Below are 22313 nucleotides of genomic sequence, written 5' to 3'. Positions count from 1 at the left end.
ATGTACTGTTATTTTCGGTATGAAATATCTGTACTTTCAGTAAAGTTAATTACTGTGGTTATCGTGTAATTTGTTTCTCCAACAATGGCTATACACCAAGGATAGTCATTAAGATGCACATCATGCTGCCCTGGGAGCATGTCTCGAAGCTTTGTATGCATAACTCGAATGTGGTTTGCAATGAAATTTTCATGGCATTTCTGTAATAATTGGAACTAAATTTTTTTTAAGGAAATTTTGGTCTTAAGGTGGGCGGTGGGTGTACTTCTATCTAGAATTCAAGTGAATATTTGAATATAAATTTATAATAATAGCGTTAACTGTTTTTGTTGTACTATTTCATGTATTATATAAATATATGCAAGTATTTTATAATTATCCAATTTTTTTTCTAGGAAAATGAACAGTATAACAAAAGACAAGAAATGCACATATTTTAAAACAGTATCTTCAGATAAAGGCAGAAGCATCCAGAGTTCAAAGATAGTGAAAGGAAACAAAATGATAAAGAACAGTGGGAATGATGGATCCTCAAAATCTTGTTTTTCGTGTGGAGATTCAAAAATTACTAGAAGAAAACAAACTGCATCACCTAGTACTCCAGTTTTACAGAAAGATCTGGCAAAGAAATCTCTCTTTGCTCTGACTTCTACTTATAACATTTCATCTTCTATGAAGATTTGCTCTTCTGCTAATACAACATGTGAAGCAAGAGAAACTAAAGGTGAAATGCCTAAAGAATATTTTATGCTTAAACACATTTCTTACAGCTTTTTTTTTTTTTTTCTCATACAAAATAGTATGTGCATATTATAGCAAACTTTGTTTTAAAACATTCATTTGTCCCATCATGATTGACTACTCACATCAAAATCTTTTTTGATCAGATGTTTTCCTTAAGTGATTACTGTATACGAAAATGACCATGTCAATATTATGGCAATTTTCTGTTTAATAGGACATGCTAGAAGATGCTTACATAACAGATATAGTACTGCTTCCTCTAAACGCTTACAAAACCAGAGCTATTTGTTTAACTGACACAGCCCATGCTACTGAACTTAGGTACCTTCACCACAGTCTTTAGCCTCTGGCTACAACCCCCCCCCCTCTCTGTTAAATAAACAAAATACTCTTCTCTCTCTACCCCTTCTTCAAGCACCATATACATGTCACAGCAAAACTATTTTTATCCCTTTTATTCAAGGTACATATGAATAAAAAAATGGCTGAAGTTCTTCACAAATATTTCTATACCACTTTCAAACCTGGCATCCAGCTATTAACTTTCATTTATATTTTAAGGATCTGCTTGCTCAACATAGTCCTATAAAGTTTCTTGTGCATACATTTAGCCTTCTTTGGTTGCATCGGTAATCAAAGAAGTCTGCCATCTTAGATGTTAACAGGCCTACGATCGGTAGACTAGTTAACATCTATCTTGTACTTAAAAACTACATCTGTAATCATTTGTATGGCAAGTCAGAACTGGTTGGCTGTGTTGCATTAAAGTCATTATAGGTCTAATAGACTATTTTTAGAATCAGTTTTGATTATGAAGTGCTCCCCATTCTCAAAAATTACAACTGCATTAATTTCCAAAGACCTGGGAAACATCATTCTAAGACCATTTAGCCTGACTTCTTCAGGCTAACTTCATTAACTTCATTTTTACTCAGCCCCTAGATCAGTGTTTCCCAAACTTATGGATGTAAAGGCCTCCTTGGAAAAATTAAAATATTTGACGGCCCCATCAAAAACAAAATTCGTAATACAGACATATTATTATAATATTTATTATATTTATATTCAATACAAAACATACACAGCAAATATCGTAAAAATCAAATGCAATATTACATTTTTATCATCTTGCGTTTGACATGCCACACTTAGTCTTGAAACATTTTAAATTTGTTTTCATTATTTCACGGGCCCCCTCAGCAAAACTAACACCCCCCAAGGAGGCCGTGGCCCACGGTTTGGGAAGCGCTGCCCTAGATGGCACTTTGTTAAGACATTAGTTTCTTTTCAGTTATAATAATAAAAAAAAATTCAGCTAACTCCTTTTTATTCCCGTATAGGGAGTAGGCGAGGCCATTTAGTCCTATCTAACTTTTGGAGACTGAGTGGACAGTTCAATCTCCACTGGCACCAATCAGAGATAGCTGGGCAGTCTCAAGGCTATCACTAATTAAGCGGCACGCACTGAAGAGAGAGAACTCAACAAGTGCCGCCTTGTCGTGGTCCTCCCTAACCCTAACACAATATATTTAATGTCTGAAATAATGTGGGTTCTACGGTCGATTTTCTTGAGTTTACGGGACGAAAAACCTGAGTTTCCAGCAGAAAAAACCCATTTGCCTGTGCCAGAGATCGACTAACTTGGGAACTGGTCGAAAAAAGGCTTAGAAAAAATTTCCTGTAGTCGTCAACTAGACTCTAAATCAAGTCTTCCTTTGTGCGGCCAAGCGCTGTGGTGTGCAAATGCCACATCCACTGATCTACAAAGGCTTCAGTTACAATGTGAATCATTTCTACAGTTATAAGTGCTGATGTCTACCACATTTGTAATTTGTGCTCTGAAGATGCTGGTTGGAAATCCAGTGATATTAGTAAGTCCAATAAATTATTTAACTGTGATGTTGTTTGTACTATGAAGCACTGTTAGGAATAACATCGTCACCTGAACCTGTCTGTACATAAGAAATACTAGGTAAGATTAAGAGCATCACTAGTATTCTTATGCACATGTTCTGTGTTTGATATTTTTTAATTGTGTGATTAAAAACAATTGCTGCTAGAAGCTAAAACCATATTACCTGTGCCAAGAAAAAAAAAAAAAAAAAAAAACCCCTAGAAAACTCCTATAGTAATTGACTAAAATTTAACAGTGTCTTCTTTTTGTATTATTATAGAACTGTTCTTGTGATTTCCATTTGCCAAAGTTTTAAGTCTGTAGTACTGGGAGTGGGCAAAGGATTTTTTATTTATTTTTAAAAATTGACAAGGAACCCTGCTAACCATTAAATTTTTTTTCACGCTGCTTCAGGCTTCAACTTTCTTCTCAAAACTATTTTTTTAAAATGTTATTTATTTTTACTGAAATCACAAAAGATGAGAGGTCATTCATCCTGTGGTATAATAGATGGAGGAAACTTGTTAAACTTAATTTGAAAAAAATAAAATAAAACTGACTTATTTGTTTTTAGGAAATAGATTAAATTTAAAAAAGGGGAGGAAGAGTATGTTCCCTGAGCTTGAACCATGAAGGAATATAAATAGCTATTGCAAGTGTTGTAGCATATTTAGAGGAGTAAGGAATTAATAATGCCAATTTTGATGAACAACTACTATAGTAACATTTCTGGGAATCTGTGAGTGTGTATCATTAATCATTCCATTATTTCATGTACTGAAAGGAATTTTTAAGGAACTCTTAAGAGAATGCTATCAGATGTGAGTGCACAGTATTTAATATTAAGTTGGATAGATTTGCAGATATTAGATTAATAGCTATTTCAGAGATAAAGGAACTCTTGAATGAATTGAAACCTATTTTCTCAGATAAGATGTTTATGCCAATAGAGATGGGTGTTCATTTATTGTGCAGAGAAATCAAAATATTCTCAAAAGTAAGAATGGGAGAAAGCATTCTTCATGAAAAATTGGGTTAAGTTTTGTTAGCATTGATGTTCATAAGATTATCAGAACACTGGTATGTCTTAGAGATCAGTATTTTATATAGATATTCAAGAAGTTTGTTTTTATATACTGCAGAGATTTTTCCAATAAAAAACAAACTTCTTGAATGTCTATATAAAATACTGATCTATCATTGGAAAAAGTATGGCTTAGATGTGACTTAACTGAAAGTTCTTAAAATAGAGAAAGAAATGCAGTAAAAGAACTGAGCTCTGTACTATCCTAGCATTAATTGCAAAGTTTGAAGATAGATTTCCTTATGTTTAGAGAGAGAGAGAGAGAGAGAGCTACCTAGCAGTCCACTTGCAAAAGATATCTTATAAGTTGGAGCTTACTTACAGAAGTAGAAAGTTTTTTCACTTGATTGCAGATTAAATTAAACTTACCAAGAAATTATGTTCTTCTGTGGGAAATTTTCAGTATTGAGACCATTATAGTATCAATAAGTACAGGAAGGTGGAGAGAGAAAGAGATCCGCATGTCTGAACATGTAAAAGACATCGAAAAAAGAAGAGAGCATAAATCGATCCTGGCATTCCATACAACCACTACTGGCCATCAAGTACTTTGACAACAAACAAAAATGTCATATGTTGATTATAACTGTTTTACAAGAATATTTAAAGAAGGCTTGCAAATGCTTAGGATCCCTATACAATGCAATAAAAATCAAGCCTTAATTTTACATCAAGTATGGTCTGCTTTCATCAAAAATTTAACTGCCACGGACCTAGGATATAAAACATATGATACCACAGAACGTGATAGCAACAACTAGCAATGTTCCAACACGTATACAGTAATGAATTTAACATCTGTATTCTGGTTTATCAATTATATTTAAGTTGAAGTTATCAAAAACATTTAATGTGTACTTAATTGTTAATAGGCTTTTGTTGTGTAAAACTATCTACCACTACCCCTGCTATAAGTCTAACGACATACGAAACTTGTCGGGTTTTTAATTGCTTATTTTTATTAAACTCTTTATTTTATTATAATATGGTCTCCATACCAAAAACTTTCCACAGAACTGCTAAACCATAGAAACTTATGTTTACAAATTATATTCTTGTTTGTTCTTTGATCCAAATGTAAGCAAACGGTTTGCAGGAAGTATCTTCACAACTACTTGTATATAGAGGCTAATGACTTGACATCAGTTGCTTTAGTATCCAATAATATGAAGCATATTTACTTTCGGATATATGTAATGCTATGCATTATGGGAAGGGCCACTACCCAGACTAGTTTTTGACCTTTGAGATCTCATTAGTGGCAGCCAGACCCAGAAGAGATAGATACCAAGGTTAGTTTAATGCAGAAGTCATGTTTCCCATATACAAGGGGTAAAATGATATATCACTTAATATTGATGTATTCTGTATCAGAGATAGTTGTAGAAAGTTTTCTTATAACTATCTTTGATAGAGAGATAGTTGTAAATTACATTATGTATGCCAAGAAATTATATTTGTTTTATCCTTTATCCACGTACAAGCAAAGCTTGTGCATGAAGTATCTTCACAATTAAGCTACTTATATAGAGGCTGATGACTTGATTTAATTGGCTTAGTAGCATCTCATGATGCAAGGTATACTTCCTTTCAGACATTCATATTGTGAATAGCATTATGCATTTAAACATGAATATAATTTCTTTGCAAGTTTAATTTAATTTGTAACCAAGTGAAAAAACTTGACAGCTATCTCTTATCCAGAGTATTTTAATAATGAGGAGATATACCTTTATCACCTACTTGTATATGCAACTCCTTACGCAAGTTTCTGCAATCAGCTTTCCTTTCAGAAGTCAGATTCCCCCCCCTCCCCCTTTCTCTTGACCTCTTACATAATAGGCTTTGTCATGTCAAGTACACATGCAAAAAATAAACATGTAATACAATGCAGAAATATTAAATAGTAAAAAAAAATTATAGAAGCTTGTATTAAATACATTTTACACCATATCCATTTGGACAATTTTTAAACACTGAACACACCAAATATATTTGGTGTGTTCAGTGTTTAAAATATAATTTCCTGTTAATTAATATATTGTGTTGCCAGCACTAAAGTGTGGTTAAATTGTACCATTATCTTTTAGTTCATGGTTTTTGGTAATCCAAATCATTCTGGATAAAAGAAGAAAATCAAGAATAATTAACTAAAAAAATGCAGTCTAAAATGTTCCATCAGTATTAAGATTATATTTAATCAAAAATGGTTCATATTGTTGCATGTTGGTTGGTTGCTAGTTATCATAAAAATCTGTCAAGAGATGTTTGAACTTTTGCTTTCTTTTTTCTCTCATAAATTTTTCTATAGCGGTTTCAGCCATTCTTTGCACTTCAAGAAAATGGGATGTGTTTTGATCCATTTTCAAACCAAACTAAATAGGAAGTAAGTTCTTGAAATGCTTCAGCCATCTCTTTTCCGATTCTGGTTCTAAGGTTTTGTCTTTTTTTCATCTGCAACTTTAACAGCTTCCACTTCAGTGAGATCAGCATTTGATAGCTGTTCATCATGCAATTCTACTTCTAACTGTTTTGCAAGTTTTATTTTTTTTCCCGCTGAACTGACTTCCTCAAATGCTTCACCCTTTCAAAAACTTCGGTTGTCAGGTACAAATTGCAGACAGATATTGTTCCACACCCATTTCAAATGCATTGAAGTAACATTGAAGAAAAACTGAAAGAGTTAGAGAGTAGGAACCAAACTTTGGAGATTCAGTTGCAAGCCCTGAAGAAAACACTGATTGATTCAGCCAGAGAGGCATGTGGTGACGTTGTGTGCAAGGATAGAAAAATCAGAACTCCATGGTGGACACAGGAAGTTAAAATACCTAGGATATCAAGAAGGTGGCAAGTTATTCTGGAGGTTGTTGAAGAAGCTCTGAAATGGAGGAAAGAGTGCTGTAAAAGGAATTAGAGATGATAAAGGTGCAGGAGAAAAAGACATCCTTGAAGTATGAAGTAATTACTTTGAAAAATGCTAAATGAAACAAGCAGTGATGACAGCACAGTGGTAAGAAAATTGACTAGGCATGCAGTCAGGAATACATATCCATACTTGAAGTAGAAAAAGGCATCAAAAGCTTGAAATGTGGAAAGGCAGCAGGAGCAGATGATATTTGACCAGAAATGCTGAAGTATGGTGGTATAAAAGTCGTACAGTGGCTGCACTGCATAGTTCAGAAGGCCTGGACAGATGGACGAATTCCAGATGATTGGAGTAGAGCTCTCATTGTACCCATATATAAAAAGGGAAATAAAACTGAATGTGAGAATTACAGAGGCATTTCATTACTGAGTGTTCCTGGTAAGATATGTGCAAGTATACTTGAAAATGGTTGAAGGATTGTGGAAGAGTAGCTTGGTGAAGAATAACTGGATTCAGGCCAATTAGAGGCAGTCAGGATCAGATTTTCACTTTTTGACAGATAGCTAAGAAATCATGGGAATATAACAGAGATCTGTATTTAAGTTTTGTAGATCTGGAAAAGACATATGACAAAGTGCCAAGAGAAAAGCTATTCCAAATGCTACAGTTATATGGTGTTAATGGGGCATTATATCAAGCAATTGTTGTTATGATCCATCAACTCGTTTCCGACTCCTGGCGACTCCATGAACATACGTTCTCCATTCCAATCTGTCCCTGACCATGTCTTTCAGAACCTCCGAGCGCACTCCAGTTGCTTATTTAACTCCATCCACCCATCTAATTCTCATCTCCTGCTTCCATCAACTTTAGCAAGCGTCATCATCTTCTACAGACTCATTTGCTCGTATAATATGTCCGAAGTATGACAATTTTTGTGTGATCATCATAGCTTCAAGGGAGCAATCTGGCTTTATTCTGTCTATCACTGATTTATTGGTTTGCTTTGCAGTCCATGGTATTCTTAGTAAGCATCTCCAAAAAAATACTTGATATAAAAAGAAATTTATATATCAAGCAATACTTACGTCTTTATTTGAGTTGCAAGTCAGCAGTTAGAATTGAAGGAAGTACAGGAAGATGCTTTAATGTTAAATCTGGTCAGACAAGGATGTAAATTATCTCCTCTGTTATTCATTATCTATATGGATCACATTATGAAGGAAAGTAGTATTAAACCTGATATCAAAATTGGAGATGTTAATGTCAGCTCTTTGCTTTATGCAGATGATGTTATACTTCTAAATAAATCTGCTAAAAGTCTGCAAGATTCCCTGACTAAATTGAATAACTGTCGTAATAGATATGGTATGACTGTCAGCATTAAAAAGACAATGAAAATAGGCAGAAACATTGAAAATATCAAGTGCATTGTGAATGGAGAACATGTGGAACAAGTGAAACATTTCAGCTACTTGGGCACAATTTTTAGTGAAGATGGTAAATTAAATATGGAAATAAACAGAATCAACAAAGCTGGTATAGTAGGAAGTCAGCTGAATAAATTTATATGGAATAAGAGAGAAATCAGCCAAAACACTAAATTAGCTGTTTTTAAGACAGTGTTTAAATCAATTTTAACTTACGGATCTGAGAGCTGGGTTAGAAGTAAAACACTTGACCAAAGGCTAGAATCTGCAGATATGAGAGTTCTGAGAAAGATTAGGGGCATGAACAGATGATATCGATGACAATATCATATTAAAATCGAGGATATTAGGAAAGAACTTGACATGTTAGCATCCAGGAATGCGTTAGCAGAGCTTACCTCAGGTGGTATGGTCACTTAAACAGAATGGGCAAGGAAAGATTAGCAAAACAAGTGTTCTCTGCCAGGTTGGCAGGAAAACGACCCAAAGGAAGACCAAGATATAGGTGGATTGATACTGTACAAAGTGCCTTAGACGATAGAAATATAAGATCTGATAATGTTGGAATCTTGACAAGTAACGGATTGATTTGGAGGAAAATTGTAGATATGAAGTTAGTAATGATGTAAATTTTTCATGTAGTACTATGATATCCTGTACAACCCTTGAGGGTACATGACAGGAATTTGATGGTGATGATGAAGTAACATCTTCCAAAGCTCTTATAAGATTTAAATTATAAATATTGTCAGATTTTCCGATTTCCTTAAGTGTTATTTCAGGATTTGTATCCAGTACTTCAATTGCTTAGGCAAATGTTTGTAAATACTCAATGGACAAAACATTAGAGATGCCTGCCTAATAGCATGTCGGTCTTCCTCTAACGTGAATAACAGCATTGTCTCCGAGGCATTGACTCCATTAGCCATGGTGGAGTCGATCCCTAATTACAGCCATGCCTGTTACAGCATTGTCCACAACTGCACCTTACATGTCAGTCCCAGATACATGGATTTGATGTCACTATGGCATCTCAGAGATTTGATGAGATTTAAATCTGGGGACCTTGTAGGGTCTACTGGATAATCCCGATGAGTGTTCCTCGAGCTATGCCTGGGTGTTTGTGGCCTGGTGGGGATAGTGCATTGTCCTGCTAAAACAGACAATCGGCTGCAGAATACATGAAGACCATGAAAGTGTGTAGGTGATCAGACAGCACATTCTGGTAGCTCAGTGTTTAAGGACCTCTCCAGACACATTAAGGACCCTAATGTGTCACATGAGAAGGCTTCCTAAACATCACAGAGCTACCACCTTCTTGAACAGAGCTGTCGTCATGATGGCGTCATGGTTTCAGGATGCCACACCCATATCCTTCAATCAGCTAGGTACAACTGATAATAGGCTTCATCAGATCACATGACTCTGATCCACGCTGCAGTCCAGTTTTGATGGTCCTGACACCAGGTGTGGCACAAACTCCAGTGACAAGCTGCAGAGTGGTACATGATTAGGGTGTCTTCTCCCGTAGCCTATAGTATGCAGAGCACACCATGCAATTCACTCACTGATGCTGCTTGGACTTCCGACATTGAAACTGGATGCAGTTTTTGTCACTGTTGCCCTGTGGTTGGTCTGTATGAGCTTGGGCAGTCGGTTTATGTTGACCCAGTGATCAGTGGCATGTTGTTGGCCACCACTTGCTCACTGGGCACTGGTATGTCCGTTGATGGTATACTTATGGTAGACCCTTGATACAGCTGTCCTTGAGGTAATAGAATGACCCATCTCTCTTGTGCCAATAATATGTCCATGATCAGAGTCACTAAGATTGCCACATTTACCCATGTTTGTCAATTTCGATACACTGTTAGGAAGCCCAATGTCTGCCCATTTATCGTCTGCATTTGGTTTGGGTACGTTTTATTCTGTGCGGGGGGATGCAAGTGTCAATTTCCCATCACCCCTATCTCTAATGTTTTGTCTATTGAGTGGAGTATGCCTTAAACAATTCGCTATAAACTTGATCCATCAGCTGTAGTAATGATGTAATGTTGGGCGGCAGGTAGACAACTTTTACATTGGGGTGGAAATCATCCGAATGTGCAGGATGGCTGGAAGAATTGTCTAAAATGAGAATGTCATTTTCATTGCAATATTTTTCTACTTCAGTAATAAAGCAGTTGATAGACCTGTCTTCAGATAATGTTAGTCATCCTTGATTTCTAGTTGGATCGATATTGGACCAGAAATGTAGCTTTATTGATATCTTTTAATGCCCATGAGTTTTCAGAGTTTTTGAACAAGTATTAGTTTCAACTTGCATGTTCCAGATGAGTTTCTACCAAGCAAAAGCAATTGGTTAATATTATTGAAAATTGTAGTCCTTTGGAAATGTTTCATGGAGGAGGCTGTTCCACAGAATTGAGATGGAAGGAATGAAACATGACTGGGAGTAGTGGGTTCGATGAGTATGCATTTTGACTATAAGGGAATGTTGAACAGCTGTTGCTAGAGTTTTGTAGATCTGTAGAATTGGAGGCATAATGAATGCTAGTTCTGCTGAGCAGTGACCATGGAAATATTTGTAGAATAGACAATGCAGAAACTGATCTTCTATGGGAAAGTGGCTAGAGAGAATCTGTTAGAAGTGTTTAATCAACCAAACTGCCTTTTTCTGAACAGCATCAATAATTTTAAGGGACATCTTAAGTGCACCACAGAGCAGTATTCCAAGTTGGTCAGATTTGGGTTATGTACAGAGCTAGCAACTTTTCAGCAGAAAAGTACCATCTTGAGCAGAAAAGGATTCCAAGTTTTTAGAAACTGATGATGCTATAGAAGTGATATCATTGTGCCCAGGAAGGTTTGGAGTAAGAGTCAGTCCGAGAAGAGAGATTTGGTCTCGACTGTTGAGCTGAGCATTATCAAAAGTGAGTGGAGATCTGAGCTAATTTTTTGTTAGAAAACAAGCAAAACTGTTTTGGAAGCATTGAAGTTGACTAGGTTGCTTTCATTCCAATCATGGATACTATGGAAATCAGCGTCCAGGGCACTTATTACAGTTGATCTTGAAGCTTGAAATATTTGAGCACTGCAAGGGTTGTTATATGAGTAGGATGACTGGAGTGTGCTGTTATGAGCAAAACTATGAACAGGGTTTACAGTCCATGATAAGAGGTCATTTATATAAATCAGGAAGAGGGTGAGTGAAATGACAGTGCCCTAGTTTGAGGTGTCAAACTAGGGCTCTCTTCAGACGTTCTGTCAATGCCAGGAAGTCTGAAGAGAGAGAACATCATCCACTATTACATGTAGGGATTGATCTGAGAGAAAACTGGCAGTCCAATTACACAAGGATGAAGGCTTCCCAAATAATAGTAACTTCTTGAGAAGCCTTCAGTGCCAAACCTTATAAAAAGCTTCGAGATGTCAAGAGTACACAAGATGGCCTATGTGTCACACACCTCTGGTGTGTGACACATAGGCCAAGAGATCTTGTGTAGATCTAGATTGGCAAAATCTATACAGGCAGTCACTAATTAGATAGCAATTCTCAAGGTGTTGAAAAAGTTGATTGTTGATAATCTTCTCCATTACTTTATACAAAATTGATGTGGAAGCAATAGGTCATAGCCTGATGGTAAATATTTATCTCCATTTTTGGTTATTGGTTGTATATGGACATCTTCCATTCTGTAGGGTGGATGCCAGCTGAGTACAGTTTAGTGAATAGATGTTAGTTCAGCACATCTTGAGTGCTGAACTAACATAATGGGGATCCTATCAGGAGTGGCTGCCTTTTGTGATATCAAAGTTATTCAAGATTCTTTTGATGTCTTTCTGACGGACAGTCATAGGGGGCATGCAGTGCAATGCTCTAGACCAGTGGTTCCCAACCATTTTCCACTTGCGTACCCCTTTTAAACTCATTTCTATGAATTATACACCTTGTTTTTAAAATAGCTGTTTTTAAATATTGATACTTTTGTTCAGTGCCTATCTTAATGTAAAATAGTTTATTTTACTAGTTTTTCTGCATCACTGATTATTTTTCGTGTACCCCTGAACGGCCCAGCACGTACCACCGGTTGGGAACCGATGCTCTAGAGTCTAGACAATCATCTTCAAATTCCTGCCATGTACCCTCAAGGGGTGCAGTATCGCTTTTAAACTAATTTCTATGAATTGTACACCTTGTTTTTAAAATAGCTGTTTTTAAATATTGATACTTTTGTTCAGTGCCTATCTTATTGTAAAATAGTTTATTTCACTTGTTTTTCTGCCATCACTGATTATTTTTCGTGTACCCCTGAATGGCCCAGCACGTACCCCTGGGGGTACGCATACCACCGGTTGGGAACTGATGCTCTAGACAATCATCATCAAATTCCTGCCATATACCCTCAAGGGGTGTTAGGATATCATAGTACTACATGAAAAATTTATATCATTACTAACTTCCTATCTACAATTTTCCTCCAAATCAGTCTGTTACTTGTCAAGACTCCAACATTATCAGATCTTATATTTCTATCTTCTAAGGCACTTTGTATAGTATCAATCCACCTATATCTTGGTCTTCCTCTGGGTCGTTTTGCTGCCATTCTGGCAGAGAACACTTGTTTTGCTAATCTTTCTTCGCTCATTCTGTTTAAGTGACCATACCACCTGAGATTAGCTCCGCTAACGCATTCCTGGATGCTGACAATGTCAAGTTCTTTCCTAATATCCTTGTTTTTAATATGATATTGCCATTGATGCCATCTGTTCACGCCTCTAATCTTTCTCAGGACTCTCATATCTGTGGTCTCTAGTCTTTGGTCAAGTGTTTTACTTCTAACCCAGCTCTCAGATCCATAAGTTAAAACTGGTTTGAACACTGTCTTGTATACAGCTAATTTAGTGTTCCAACTAATTTCTCTCTTATTCCATATGAATTTATTCAATTGATTTCCTATCATACCAGCTTTGTTGATTCTGTTGTCTATTTCCATATTTAATTTACCATCTTCACTAAAAATCGCATCTAAGTAGCTGAAATCTTTTTCTTGTTCCCCAGGTTTTGTGTTCACAATGCAGTTGACATTTTTAATAATACTGCCTATTTTCATTGTTTTTGTCTTTTTATTGCTGACCTTCATACCATATCTATTAAAACAGTTATTTAATTTAGTCAGGGAATCTTGCAGACTTGTAGCTGATTTATTTAGAAGTATGACATCATCTGCATAAAACATAGAGCTGACAGTAACATCTCCAAGTTTGATATCATGTTTAATACCACTTTCCTTCATAATGTGATCAATATACATAATGAATAACAGAGGGCATAATGTACATCGTTGTCTGACACCAGATTTAACATTAAAGCATCTTCCTGTACTTCCTTCAATTCTAACTGCTGACTTAAAACTCAAATAAAGGCTAAGTATTACTTGATATAATGCCCCATTTACACCATACGAGTGTGTAGCGTATTGAATAGCTTCTCTCTTGTCACCTTGTCATATGTCTTTTCCAGATTGACAAAACTTAAATATAGATGTTTGTTATATTCCCATGCTTTCTCAACTATTTGTCGTAAAGAGAAGATCGGCATCCTGACAACCTCTATTTGGCCTGAATCAAGCTTGTTCTTCACGAAGTTTTCTTCCACAATTCTTCTCAACCTTTTCTCGAGTATACTTGCATAGATCTTGCCAGGAACACTCAGTAGGGAAATACCTCTGTAATTCTCACATTCAGTTTTATTTCCGTTTTTATATATGGATACTATGAGAGCTCTACTCAAATCACAGGGAATTCGTCCCTCTGTCCAGGCTTTCTGAGCTGTGTAGTGCAGCCATTGTAAGACTTTTATATCACCATACTTCAGCATTTCTGGTCGAATATAATCTACTCTCACTGCCACATTTCAAGCCTTTGATGGCTTTTTCTACTTGAAGTATTGATATGTATTCCTGTTGAGTGTTTTTACCACTGTGCTACCACTGCTTGTTTCACTTAGCAATTTTTCAAAGTAATTACTCCATACTTCAAGGATATCTTTTTCTCATGTTTTCATGTCACCTTTATCATCTCTAACTCCTTTTACAGCACTCTTTCCTCCATTTCTAAGCTTTTTCAAGAACCTCCAGAATATCTTACCACCTTCTTGATATTTATTTCTATGTTCTTGCCAATGTCCTCCCATGATTTTTGTTTAGCTAGTTTTACACAGTGTTTAGCTTTCTTACATTTGTCTCTGTATTCTCTAAAAGTACAAGCTGACTTATTTGCCAGGAACTTTTGATATGCTTTCTTCTTTTCCTTCATTGCCTCTTTAACTTCCTGTGTCCACCATGGAGTTCTGATTTTTTTATCCTTGCAGACAACCTCACCACATGCCTCTCCGTTTTCATCACTGTTTTCTTCAAGGCTTGCCACTGAATCTCCAAGGTTTGTTTGCTGTTCTCAAACTCTTTCATTTTTTCTTCAATAATCTTTGTGTATTTTAGTCTACAGTTCACATCTGAGAACTGCTCAACTTTTATTCGCTTTAAAATTTTCTTACATGTTATTCTTTTCAATATGAAATTCAATTTTATCCTGCTCAAGACTAAATAGTGATCACTTCCAATTTCAAATCCTCTGTACATTCTGGTGTCCTGCACCAGGGAGAAAACATCAATATCAACAATAGCATAGTCAATGAGACTTTTCTTATTCCTTGCCTCTTCTCTCCATGTGAATTTGTGCTCATTTTTATGTTGGAACATGGTGTTAGTAATAACCAGTCCATTTCCTGAGCAGAAATCGAACAGGTATTTGCCATTATTATTAGCTTTGCTCTTTTCTCCAAATTTTCCCATAATATTTTTGTATGTAAGACATTCATTTCCTACTCTGCTATTTAGATTCCCCAACAAGGACCAACTTTTCCTTTTTTATTGTGTCAGTTGCTTTCTCTAAAGCAGTATTTCCCAACGGGTTTTGGATCATGCCCCACCTCAAAGCAGCAAAGATTTTGATGTTCCCCCTTCGCCGACAATGGTAAGTGTTTTGAGTATATCAGTGATGAGGTGACGAATGCAACATCATTTTCTAATTGCCCTTCAGAATATTCAGATTGCCCCCTTGTTTGGAACATGGTGAGAAACACTGCTGTAAAGCATCAAAAAATTCTTCCACTTCTACCTAAGTAGAACCTTCTGTGGGACCATAGGCACAAATAAGTCTCAATGTCCAGTTCCCCATTCTCATATTTGCCCGCATCACTCTACTGGAGACTGCCTGCCATTCAACATTAGCCTCGTATTTAGTGTTGATGACTATGGCTACTTCTTCTTTTCCTTGATTGTCATTGCCTGAATATAACATTTTGTATTTATTGCTCAGAAAGATCTCGCCAGTTTTTGTCTCTTTTGTTTCAGTCATCTGGTTAGGTGGGTCTAATTCCTAAGCTAGCTCCATTTCTTTGCCATTCAGGCTTCTTATGTTGATAGTACCGATCTTTAACTCTTGTGATGTTGAGTTGGGTGTGTTTTCCAGGTATCTGAATTAGAAGAATGAAAACAGTGGTCTGACTATGGAAAGGAGGTTGTGAATGGCTGAAGGAAGGATGTTCCATCATAGATGAACTTGGATGAGATTGTGAACTTAATTACCAATAACAGCAGTCATCTGAACAGAGCACCTGGATGGAGAACTAGTTAAGAAGTAGAGTATTTGTTTGGTAAATGATGAAGATTGTTGGGTATTCTGATGGGGAGATGATCTGTTTTAAGCTATTGCTTACAGCAGAAGCCTGCCTCTTTTTCAGGCCTAGTCGGTTAAATTCAAAAAAACGGAGCCAGTTAGAATTGTGGACATTGAAATCCCCCAAGAAAGATGACCTGACTGATGGAAATTTTGACTAAATGAAATCAAGTTTTGAAGATAGAAGTCATAATGATTTTCAGAATTGAAGAACAGTAGAGGCAGCAGATGAATGAAACAAAATGTGACAAAGAAATGTTAAGCCACAGGAAGTCGGAGATTAGTTGTAGGTTAGGCATCCTTTGGCAAGGAATATCAGAATACCCAAAAGGACAAGCACCTCCTTGTGGCAGAAGTTCAAGGGTGTAATTTGGACAGTTATGGACTGTGGCTGATTTAGCAGAAATTTTAGGTTTAGTCAGAAACAGAACATCAGGTTTGGATGACTGAAGATGTCGATGCTACAGATGTTGGTCAAGTGACTGATAGATTTTTGTTTTTGATGAGTTTTTGGAATTTTGGAGGAAGGTTTATTTTTTAATTTAACCACAGAGATGCTACTTATGTAGGCTTGGTTTCATGTTTGACATTAAAAGATGAAAAGAAAAAGAGCAGGAGAACATGCAGTAGGAGAAAATAAGCTCTTGAACATGTTGCCTATACAGAGAGCATCAAATCAAACCACAACATTGCCTCAACAGCCCCCCCCCCCATACCATTACATCACCTCCCTCAACTTGGCAGTATAGTTGGCAGTGAGATTATGCATCAGTTAATCAGAAAGCCTCCTAAGAAGTATTACTATCTTCTGGTTCAGTCCTATACATTAACTGGCATCTGTCCTGCGAAGCTGCTGTATCCTCGAAGATGGGGAAAGTATACTGGATCCCTGTGTATATTTGGCATGCCCTCAAGATGGATATCACTCAGACTGCATGTGGAAGGTTGGGTGTGGAGAAAAGAATCCAGAGCCCTTGCTCTAGGCACCAAACATGGCAGTAACCACTTCAAGTTTCTAATAAGCAACATGGTGGTGATATTTCACCAGTTGATGAAAATCATCTACCACCTAGGTCTAGTTAACATTTACTCCAGCTAGCAAAGTATTCCTTTCCAGCAGGAATGCTCACTGTCGCCAGAGTCCCTTTAATAGTAATAGGCCATACCACGAGAAGGTAAAGGCTGATTTGACTAGGAAAGACGGTATATTGCACATAACCAACCCATAGTAGCTCCAATTGATTAAAACCCCAAGTCACAACCTCATTCTAGATTTCCTTACTGGTAGAAAATATGAAATATATTTTTCAGTTATTTTTAAAAATATGGTCACAAATTCTATAAATATGAATAACAATTTAGCATATAAAAAGTAAGACTGCACTCAATAACACTACTAGCATTCAAAAGAACTAGTGAACATATGCGTGGATAGGCTTATGTGTTTATCAGACATGTTGTAATAGATGATATGATATGAACACAGATGGATAACATTTTTAACCAATGGTTATAATCCCCATAAGATAGATAAAATGCTAAATGCTACCCAGAAATCTCCTCTATGTACCACAAAAGACTGCAACAAAACTATCACCATTCCATACATTAAAGGCACATCTGAAAAGATATCTAGGGTGCTTAACAAACACCAACTATGCACAGTATTCAAACCTTATGTAAAATTAGCAACTCTCATCCGTTCACCTAAGGTCAAATGCACTCCTTTATCACATCCAGGAGTCTATGAAGTGCCCTGTTCTTGCCATCAAGCCTACTACTGGCAGATAGGAAGAACTGTGAACACAAAAAATATATCCGGCACTTTCACTATGGCAAGTTGGGTCTGGCAGACCATGCTTTGGATACCCCTGCACACAGAATCAATTGGAAAGAATCAAAAGCAATGCACAGAAGCTTCTACAAGTCAGAGAGGTTGTTCCTGGAATCAACAGAGGCCTTGAAACATACTCCAAGCCTTAACGGGTATGGCTGTATAAATCTACCAAAGATTTGGGAGACAGTCATCCTAAGACCAAATTAATATTTATTACTTTTATTTTATTTTATTTTTTAAAACTTTCTAAGACTATCATTTGGACTACTATTTCAAAACTTTGAATTTTTTTTTTTTTTTTAATCTAGATGGCGCCATATTAGGACTTTAGTCTTGTGTTGCACGCTGCAATTACTTATACTAGCCCCACTGTTACACCGAGATTTACAAAAGCAAGACAACCGGATTGTGGTTGTCTTGCTTTTGTAACAAACTTTGTGTTGTGTGCTCTGAAGATGCTGGATATAATACCAGTGAAATATTAGCTTCTAAGTTAATAAATAGTTATTTTCTTATCCATCTGTGTTCATATCATACTGTGAAATCTAATACAACAACTAACATTTCCCATTGCAATGTTGGCTCAGTGACCTATCACAGCCAAGTAACTTCTCTTTGAAACCTGATTAATCCTCTCATAGTATATTGAAAGATGTTGAAAGGATTAAACTAAATTTATTATATCTCATAGTATAGTTAATCCTATTTGCATAGTATGTCATAACTATTAATGTTGGTGTTATTTTTGGCCAATTTGTCTATTTTTTTTATGATGAAAAACTTGCGTTTCCTGGACAGAAAATACCACCTGCATATGAGACTGGCTAACTCGCCTTCACTTGAATAGCCTGATAGATTTTTTGCATCTGATGGGATTCAAACTCAGGTCTTTCCAACCGAAGGGCATTATCAAAAGTAAATGAACTATGGAGGTTGCTTTTTGACATCTATGCATTGCTGAAAGTTTGATGCTTCTCAGAATTTTAACTGACATGTAGTTTGAATTTCACCATTTATAGTTTTTTTTTTTCAGGGAGGGGGGAAGAGATATCATGTATAAATAATACCTTACTGAACTGAAATTTCTTTTCAGGCAATTTTCAGTTCTGTAAGGAGATTTGTTTATTTGTTATCATTAAAAATCTGGCCTGTTTGTCATAAAAATGACAAATATATTAAATGGAGAACTTATGTGAATAGTATTTGTAAGTTACATATGTTAAGTTGCATAACTTATACAGATCTGAATGCAAAATAAAAACAGAAACTGTTTTTATTTTGCAACTATACTATACTATACTCACCTTTAACTATGATTACAAATGCTGCATTACAAAATATGTTATTTTTGTATCAATATAGATTTTCTACTAAATTGATACAAAAATGACATATTTTGTCTCATTTATACTTTAAAAAATTGCAATCATTTCCTGTAATGAAGTTGGATATGTTATTGTTCTCAACTGATATTCTGGCTTTTCTCAAAAGTGCTATCTATAGGATTCAGAATTTGATTCTACTCCATTCTTCACTTTGCACTTCTATTTCCTCAGACCACATCCATAGTCCCACAAAGTCTTACATGGTGAATTATCATATTGATATCCTGCCCTCCCTTTTTTTTAGCTATAAAACTGCCAGTGTATTAACAATATAGAATCAGCATAACATTTGGCAATCATTTTTCTGGGGATACCTAAATTCTTCAAGTTCTAGACCAAATCAAAAACATCCCCATGCCATGTCACCACTACTGTGCTTATGGATAGAATAATACTTTGTGGAAATATTCTCTGGCACTCTCCATACCAGCTATATCTATCTGATTTGACTAGTATGAGGCATATTATATGCATTCTTCAAATTAGATGGAATTATTCTATATTATGTATAGCTTTACTGTCCAATCATAGCACGTTCTGCCACAAGTTGAATCCAAGCATTATATCGAATGATGTTTTGCTTAAGTAACAGTCCTTTCATTAAAAAAAAAAAAAAAAAAAAAAAAATGTTAATCCCACCCATGAAAGGTTTGTAAACCTATAGAATAGTAGTAGAATGGGTAAGCTAATTTGATACTCTGGAAACCCTGTAATGCAGCTCATCTACAGTTTCCACACTTCATGCAAAAATCTTGTTCCTCATTTCCCTATGAAAAATCCTTTTTATATTGATCTGATAATCCTCACAACTGCTGTGTGTGTGTGTGTGTGTGTGTGTGTGTGTGTGTGTGTGTGTGTGTGTGTGTGTGTGTGTGTACACAGTATAATATGCTGTATATTAAACAATCCTATGTTGAGGATTAACATAAGAATTAAATTTTATTTTGTCCTAAGCTTTGAACTTGTTTCTTAGATGTCAAATAATAGTGATGCATTTTATTTCTCAATTTTTTTTTTCATATTTTCTTCTTTTTATTTTTAATGTCTAAGTTTTTGTTTTCCTCCTCCTTAGATGGAAAAGAATTATCCAGCATGGCACATCGACATTTGTACAAAACTGAACAAAATTCTATAAGAACTAATGAAGGAGTTGTCCATTGTCAACAAGTTAGCAGTGCAGTAACTGTGGCAGTAAGAGTGAGACCACTTTTGCCAAGGTAACAAATGTTATCTAAGTAAATATGTAATTCAAAAACATTTAATTTTTTGCTTTTAAATAAATATTTTAAATGAACAGGAGGAATTAAATATTGAAATACTGTAGACAATTAAAACCTATATAAAAAAAAGAAGAAAGCATTGTCTGAATTTTTCCATCTCCTTGCCTTCAGTAAACATTTAAGCTAATAGCTGTTTTTTTCAATAGCTGAACTTTTTCAACTCTGAAGAATAATCATCTGGTTGATGTTATTTGTTTTTATTACATATTTTTATACATGTGCTTTTCCCAATTTTAAAATAATTTAATAAAAGCAAGTTTAAAATTTTCCCAATTAAGTAGTGACTCAGACCTTGAATCTGTGGTTAAGGCACTTTGAAGATGACTGTTACCTATTTTCAAAATAAAACAAACAAAAAAAAGGACCTATGAACCTTTTGATCTTTGTAGAGCTATAAAAAAAAAAAAAAACACCTATTACAGTGGGTGATCTACTTAAATCGATTTATGTAATAAGATAGACTTTTATGAACTTTATTATAAACATTAAACTTACAGTATATATACATGACACTGTTTAAATCAATTTTAGCATGTTGATCCGAGGGTTAGTAAGAAATGTACAGCTAATTAAAATACTTCAAACCAGTGATATCAGTTTCTGAAGAAATGAAGATGTGTAAATAGTATTCAACTCTTATTAACACTTGGTATCAGCTTGTACTTCAAGCCATTCATGTGTGACTGATCTTTGACATATCTGCAACTAACTAATGAGATCAGCAGCATTTGCAATCTCATCAGTTAGTTGCAGAGTGATTTCAGGTAGTGCAATACGATATTTTTTTAAAACAAAATGGGAGTTTAAAGATTAGCAAAATAGGTGTTATTTAAAGCAGAAATTGGTAGCAGATATTGATCGTTAAGGACTAATAGATTAGTCCTTTATGAATTGGTAATTCATTAGAAGGTTTAATGGACTAAAACAGCACAAATAAATTATTAAACATGTTTAATTAATCCTGTATTTTGTCTGTCGCTGAGACATTGCTATTGAATCAATATTAAAATGTTTACTTAATCCTCTTCTTCTACCTTTATGGTGTCAAGATAAGTATTCTTGCAACTGTAACCTGAGGATAAGGTGGTTAGTCCTATACCTCCCACTGTGTCCAATTTCTATAGACACACGTGTTCTCATGGGGCCGGTTTTCCTGTTCTGGGGGACGAAAAACTGAATTTCCGTGTGATAAAACCCTTACCTCCATATGAGACTAGCTAACTCACCTTTCATCAAAAGAGACCAGATAAAGGTTTCTCACGTCACTGATGGGAATCGAACCCAGGTCAGAATAACCTAGCGGTATAGACTTCATCTATACCGCTGAGCTACGGAGGCAGAAAATTGTGAAAACATTCACAAAACAAGAAGTGGAAAAGATTAGACTGAAAGCCTGAGGTCATAGGAGGAGTGCTATACTACTTCTCTTCATCGCAACAAAATACAAATTTGAAAGAATTTTTTTAAAATCAGCAGAAGATTTTAAAAAAATCATCATTATCAAATTCCTGTCATGTACCCTCAAGGGGTGTACAGGATATGATAGTACTACATGAAAAAAATTACATCATTATTAATTTCCTATCTACAATTTTCCTCCAAATCAGTCTGTTACTTGTCAAGACTCCAACATTATCAGATCTTATATTTCTATCGTCTAAAGCACTTTGTACCATATCAATCCACCTATATCTTGGTCTTCCTCTGGGTCGTTTTGCTGCCAACCTGGCAGAGAACACTTGTTTTGCTAATCTTTCCTCGCCCATTCTGTTTAAGTGACCATACCACCTGAGATTAGCTCTGCTAACGCATTCCTGGATGCTGACAATGTCAAGTTCTTTACTAATATCCTCGTTTTTAATATGATATTGCCATTGATGCCATCTGTTCACGCCTATAATCTTTCTCAGGACTCTCATATCTGTGGTCTCTAGTCTTTGGTCAAGTGTTTTACTTCTGACCCAGCTCTCAGATCCATTAGTTAAAACTGGTTTGAACACTGCTTGTATACAGCTAATTTAGTGTTCCGACTAATTTCTCTCTTATTCCATAT

General features: G+C 35.6%; 1 protein-coding gene across 7 annotated transcripts in view; it reads left to right on the top strand.

The window, feature by feature from the left end:
* Positions 1-410: 410 nt before the first annotated feature.
* LOC150110591 (kinesin-like protein KIF14) overlaps positions 411-22313 on the top strand; it is a 716770-nt gene continuing 694867 nt past the window's right edge. For all 7 annotated transcript variants that reach the window (XM_090399877.1, XM_090399854.1, XM_090399845.1 and 4 more), the window contains exons 1-2: positions 411-724; positions 20053-20197. In XM_090399877.1, the coding sequence (XP_090256003.1) occupies positions 502-724; positions 20053-20197 (368 nt within the window). In that variant the 5' untranslated portion in view covers positions 411-501. The remainder of the gene's footprint in view (positions 725-20052; positions 20198-22313) is intronic.

This window comes from Typopeltis vanoorti, chromosome 1 (genome assembly GCF_054136105.1).
Source record: "Typopeltis vanoorti isolate ZY-2024b chromosome 1, IOZ_Tvanoo_1.0, whole genome shotgun sequence".
Lineage (NCBI taxonomy): Eukaryota > Metazoa > Arthropoda > Arachnida > Uropygi > Thelyphonidae > Typopeltis > Typopeltis vanoorti.
The sequence above is the reverse complement of the archived record's forward strand: the minus strand, read 5'-3'. Positions and strand labels throughout refer to the sequence as shown.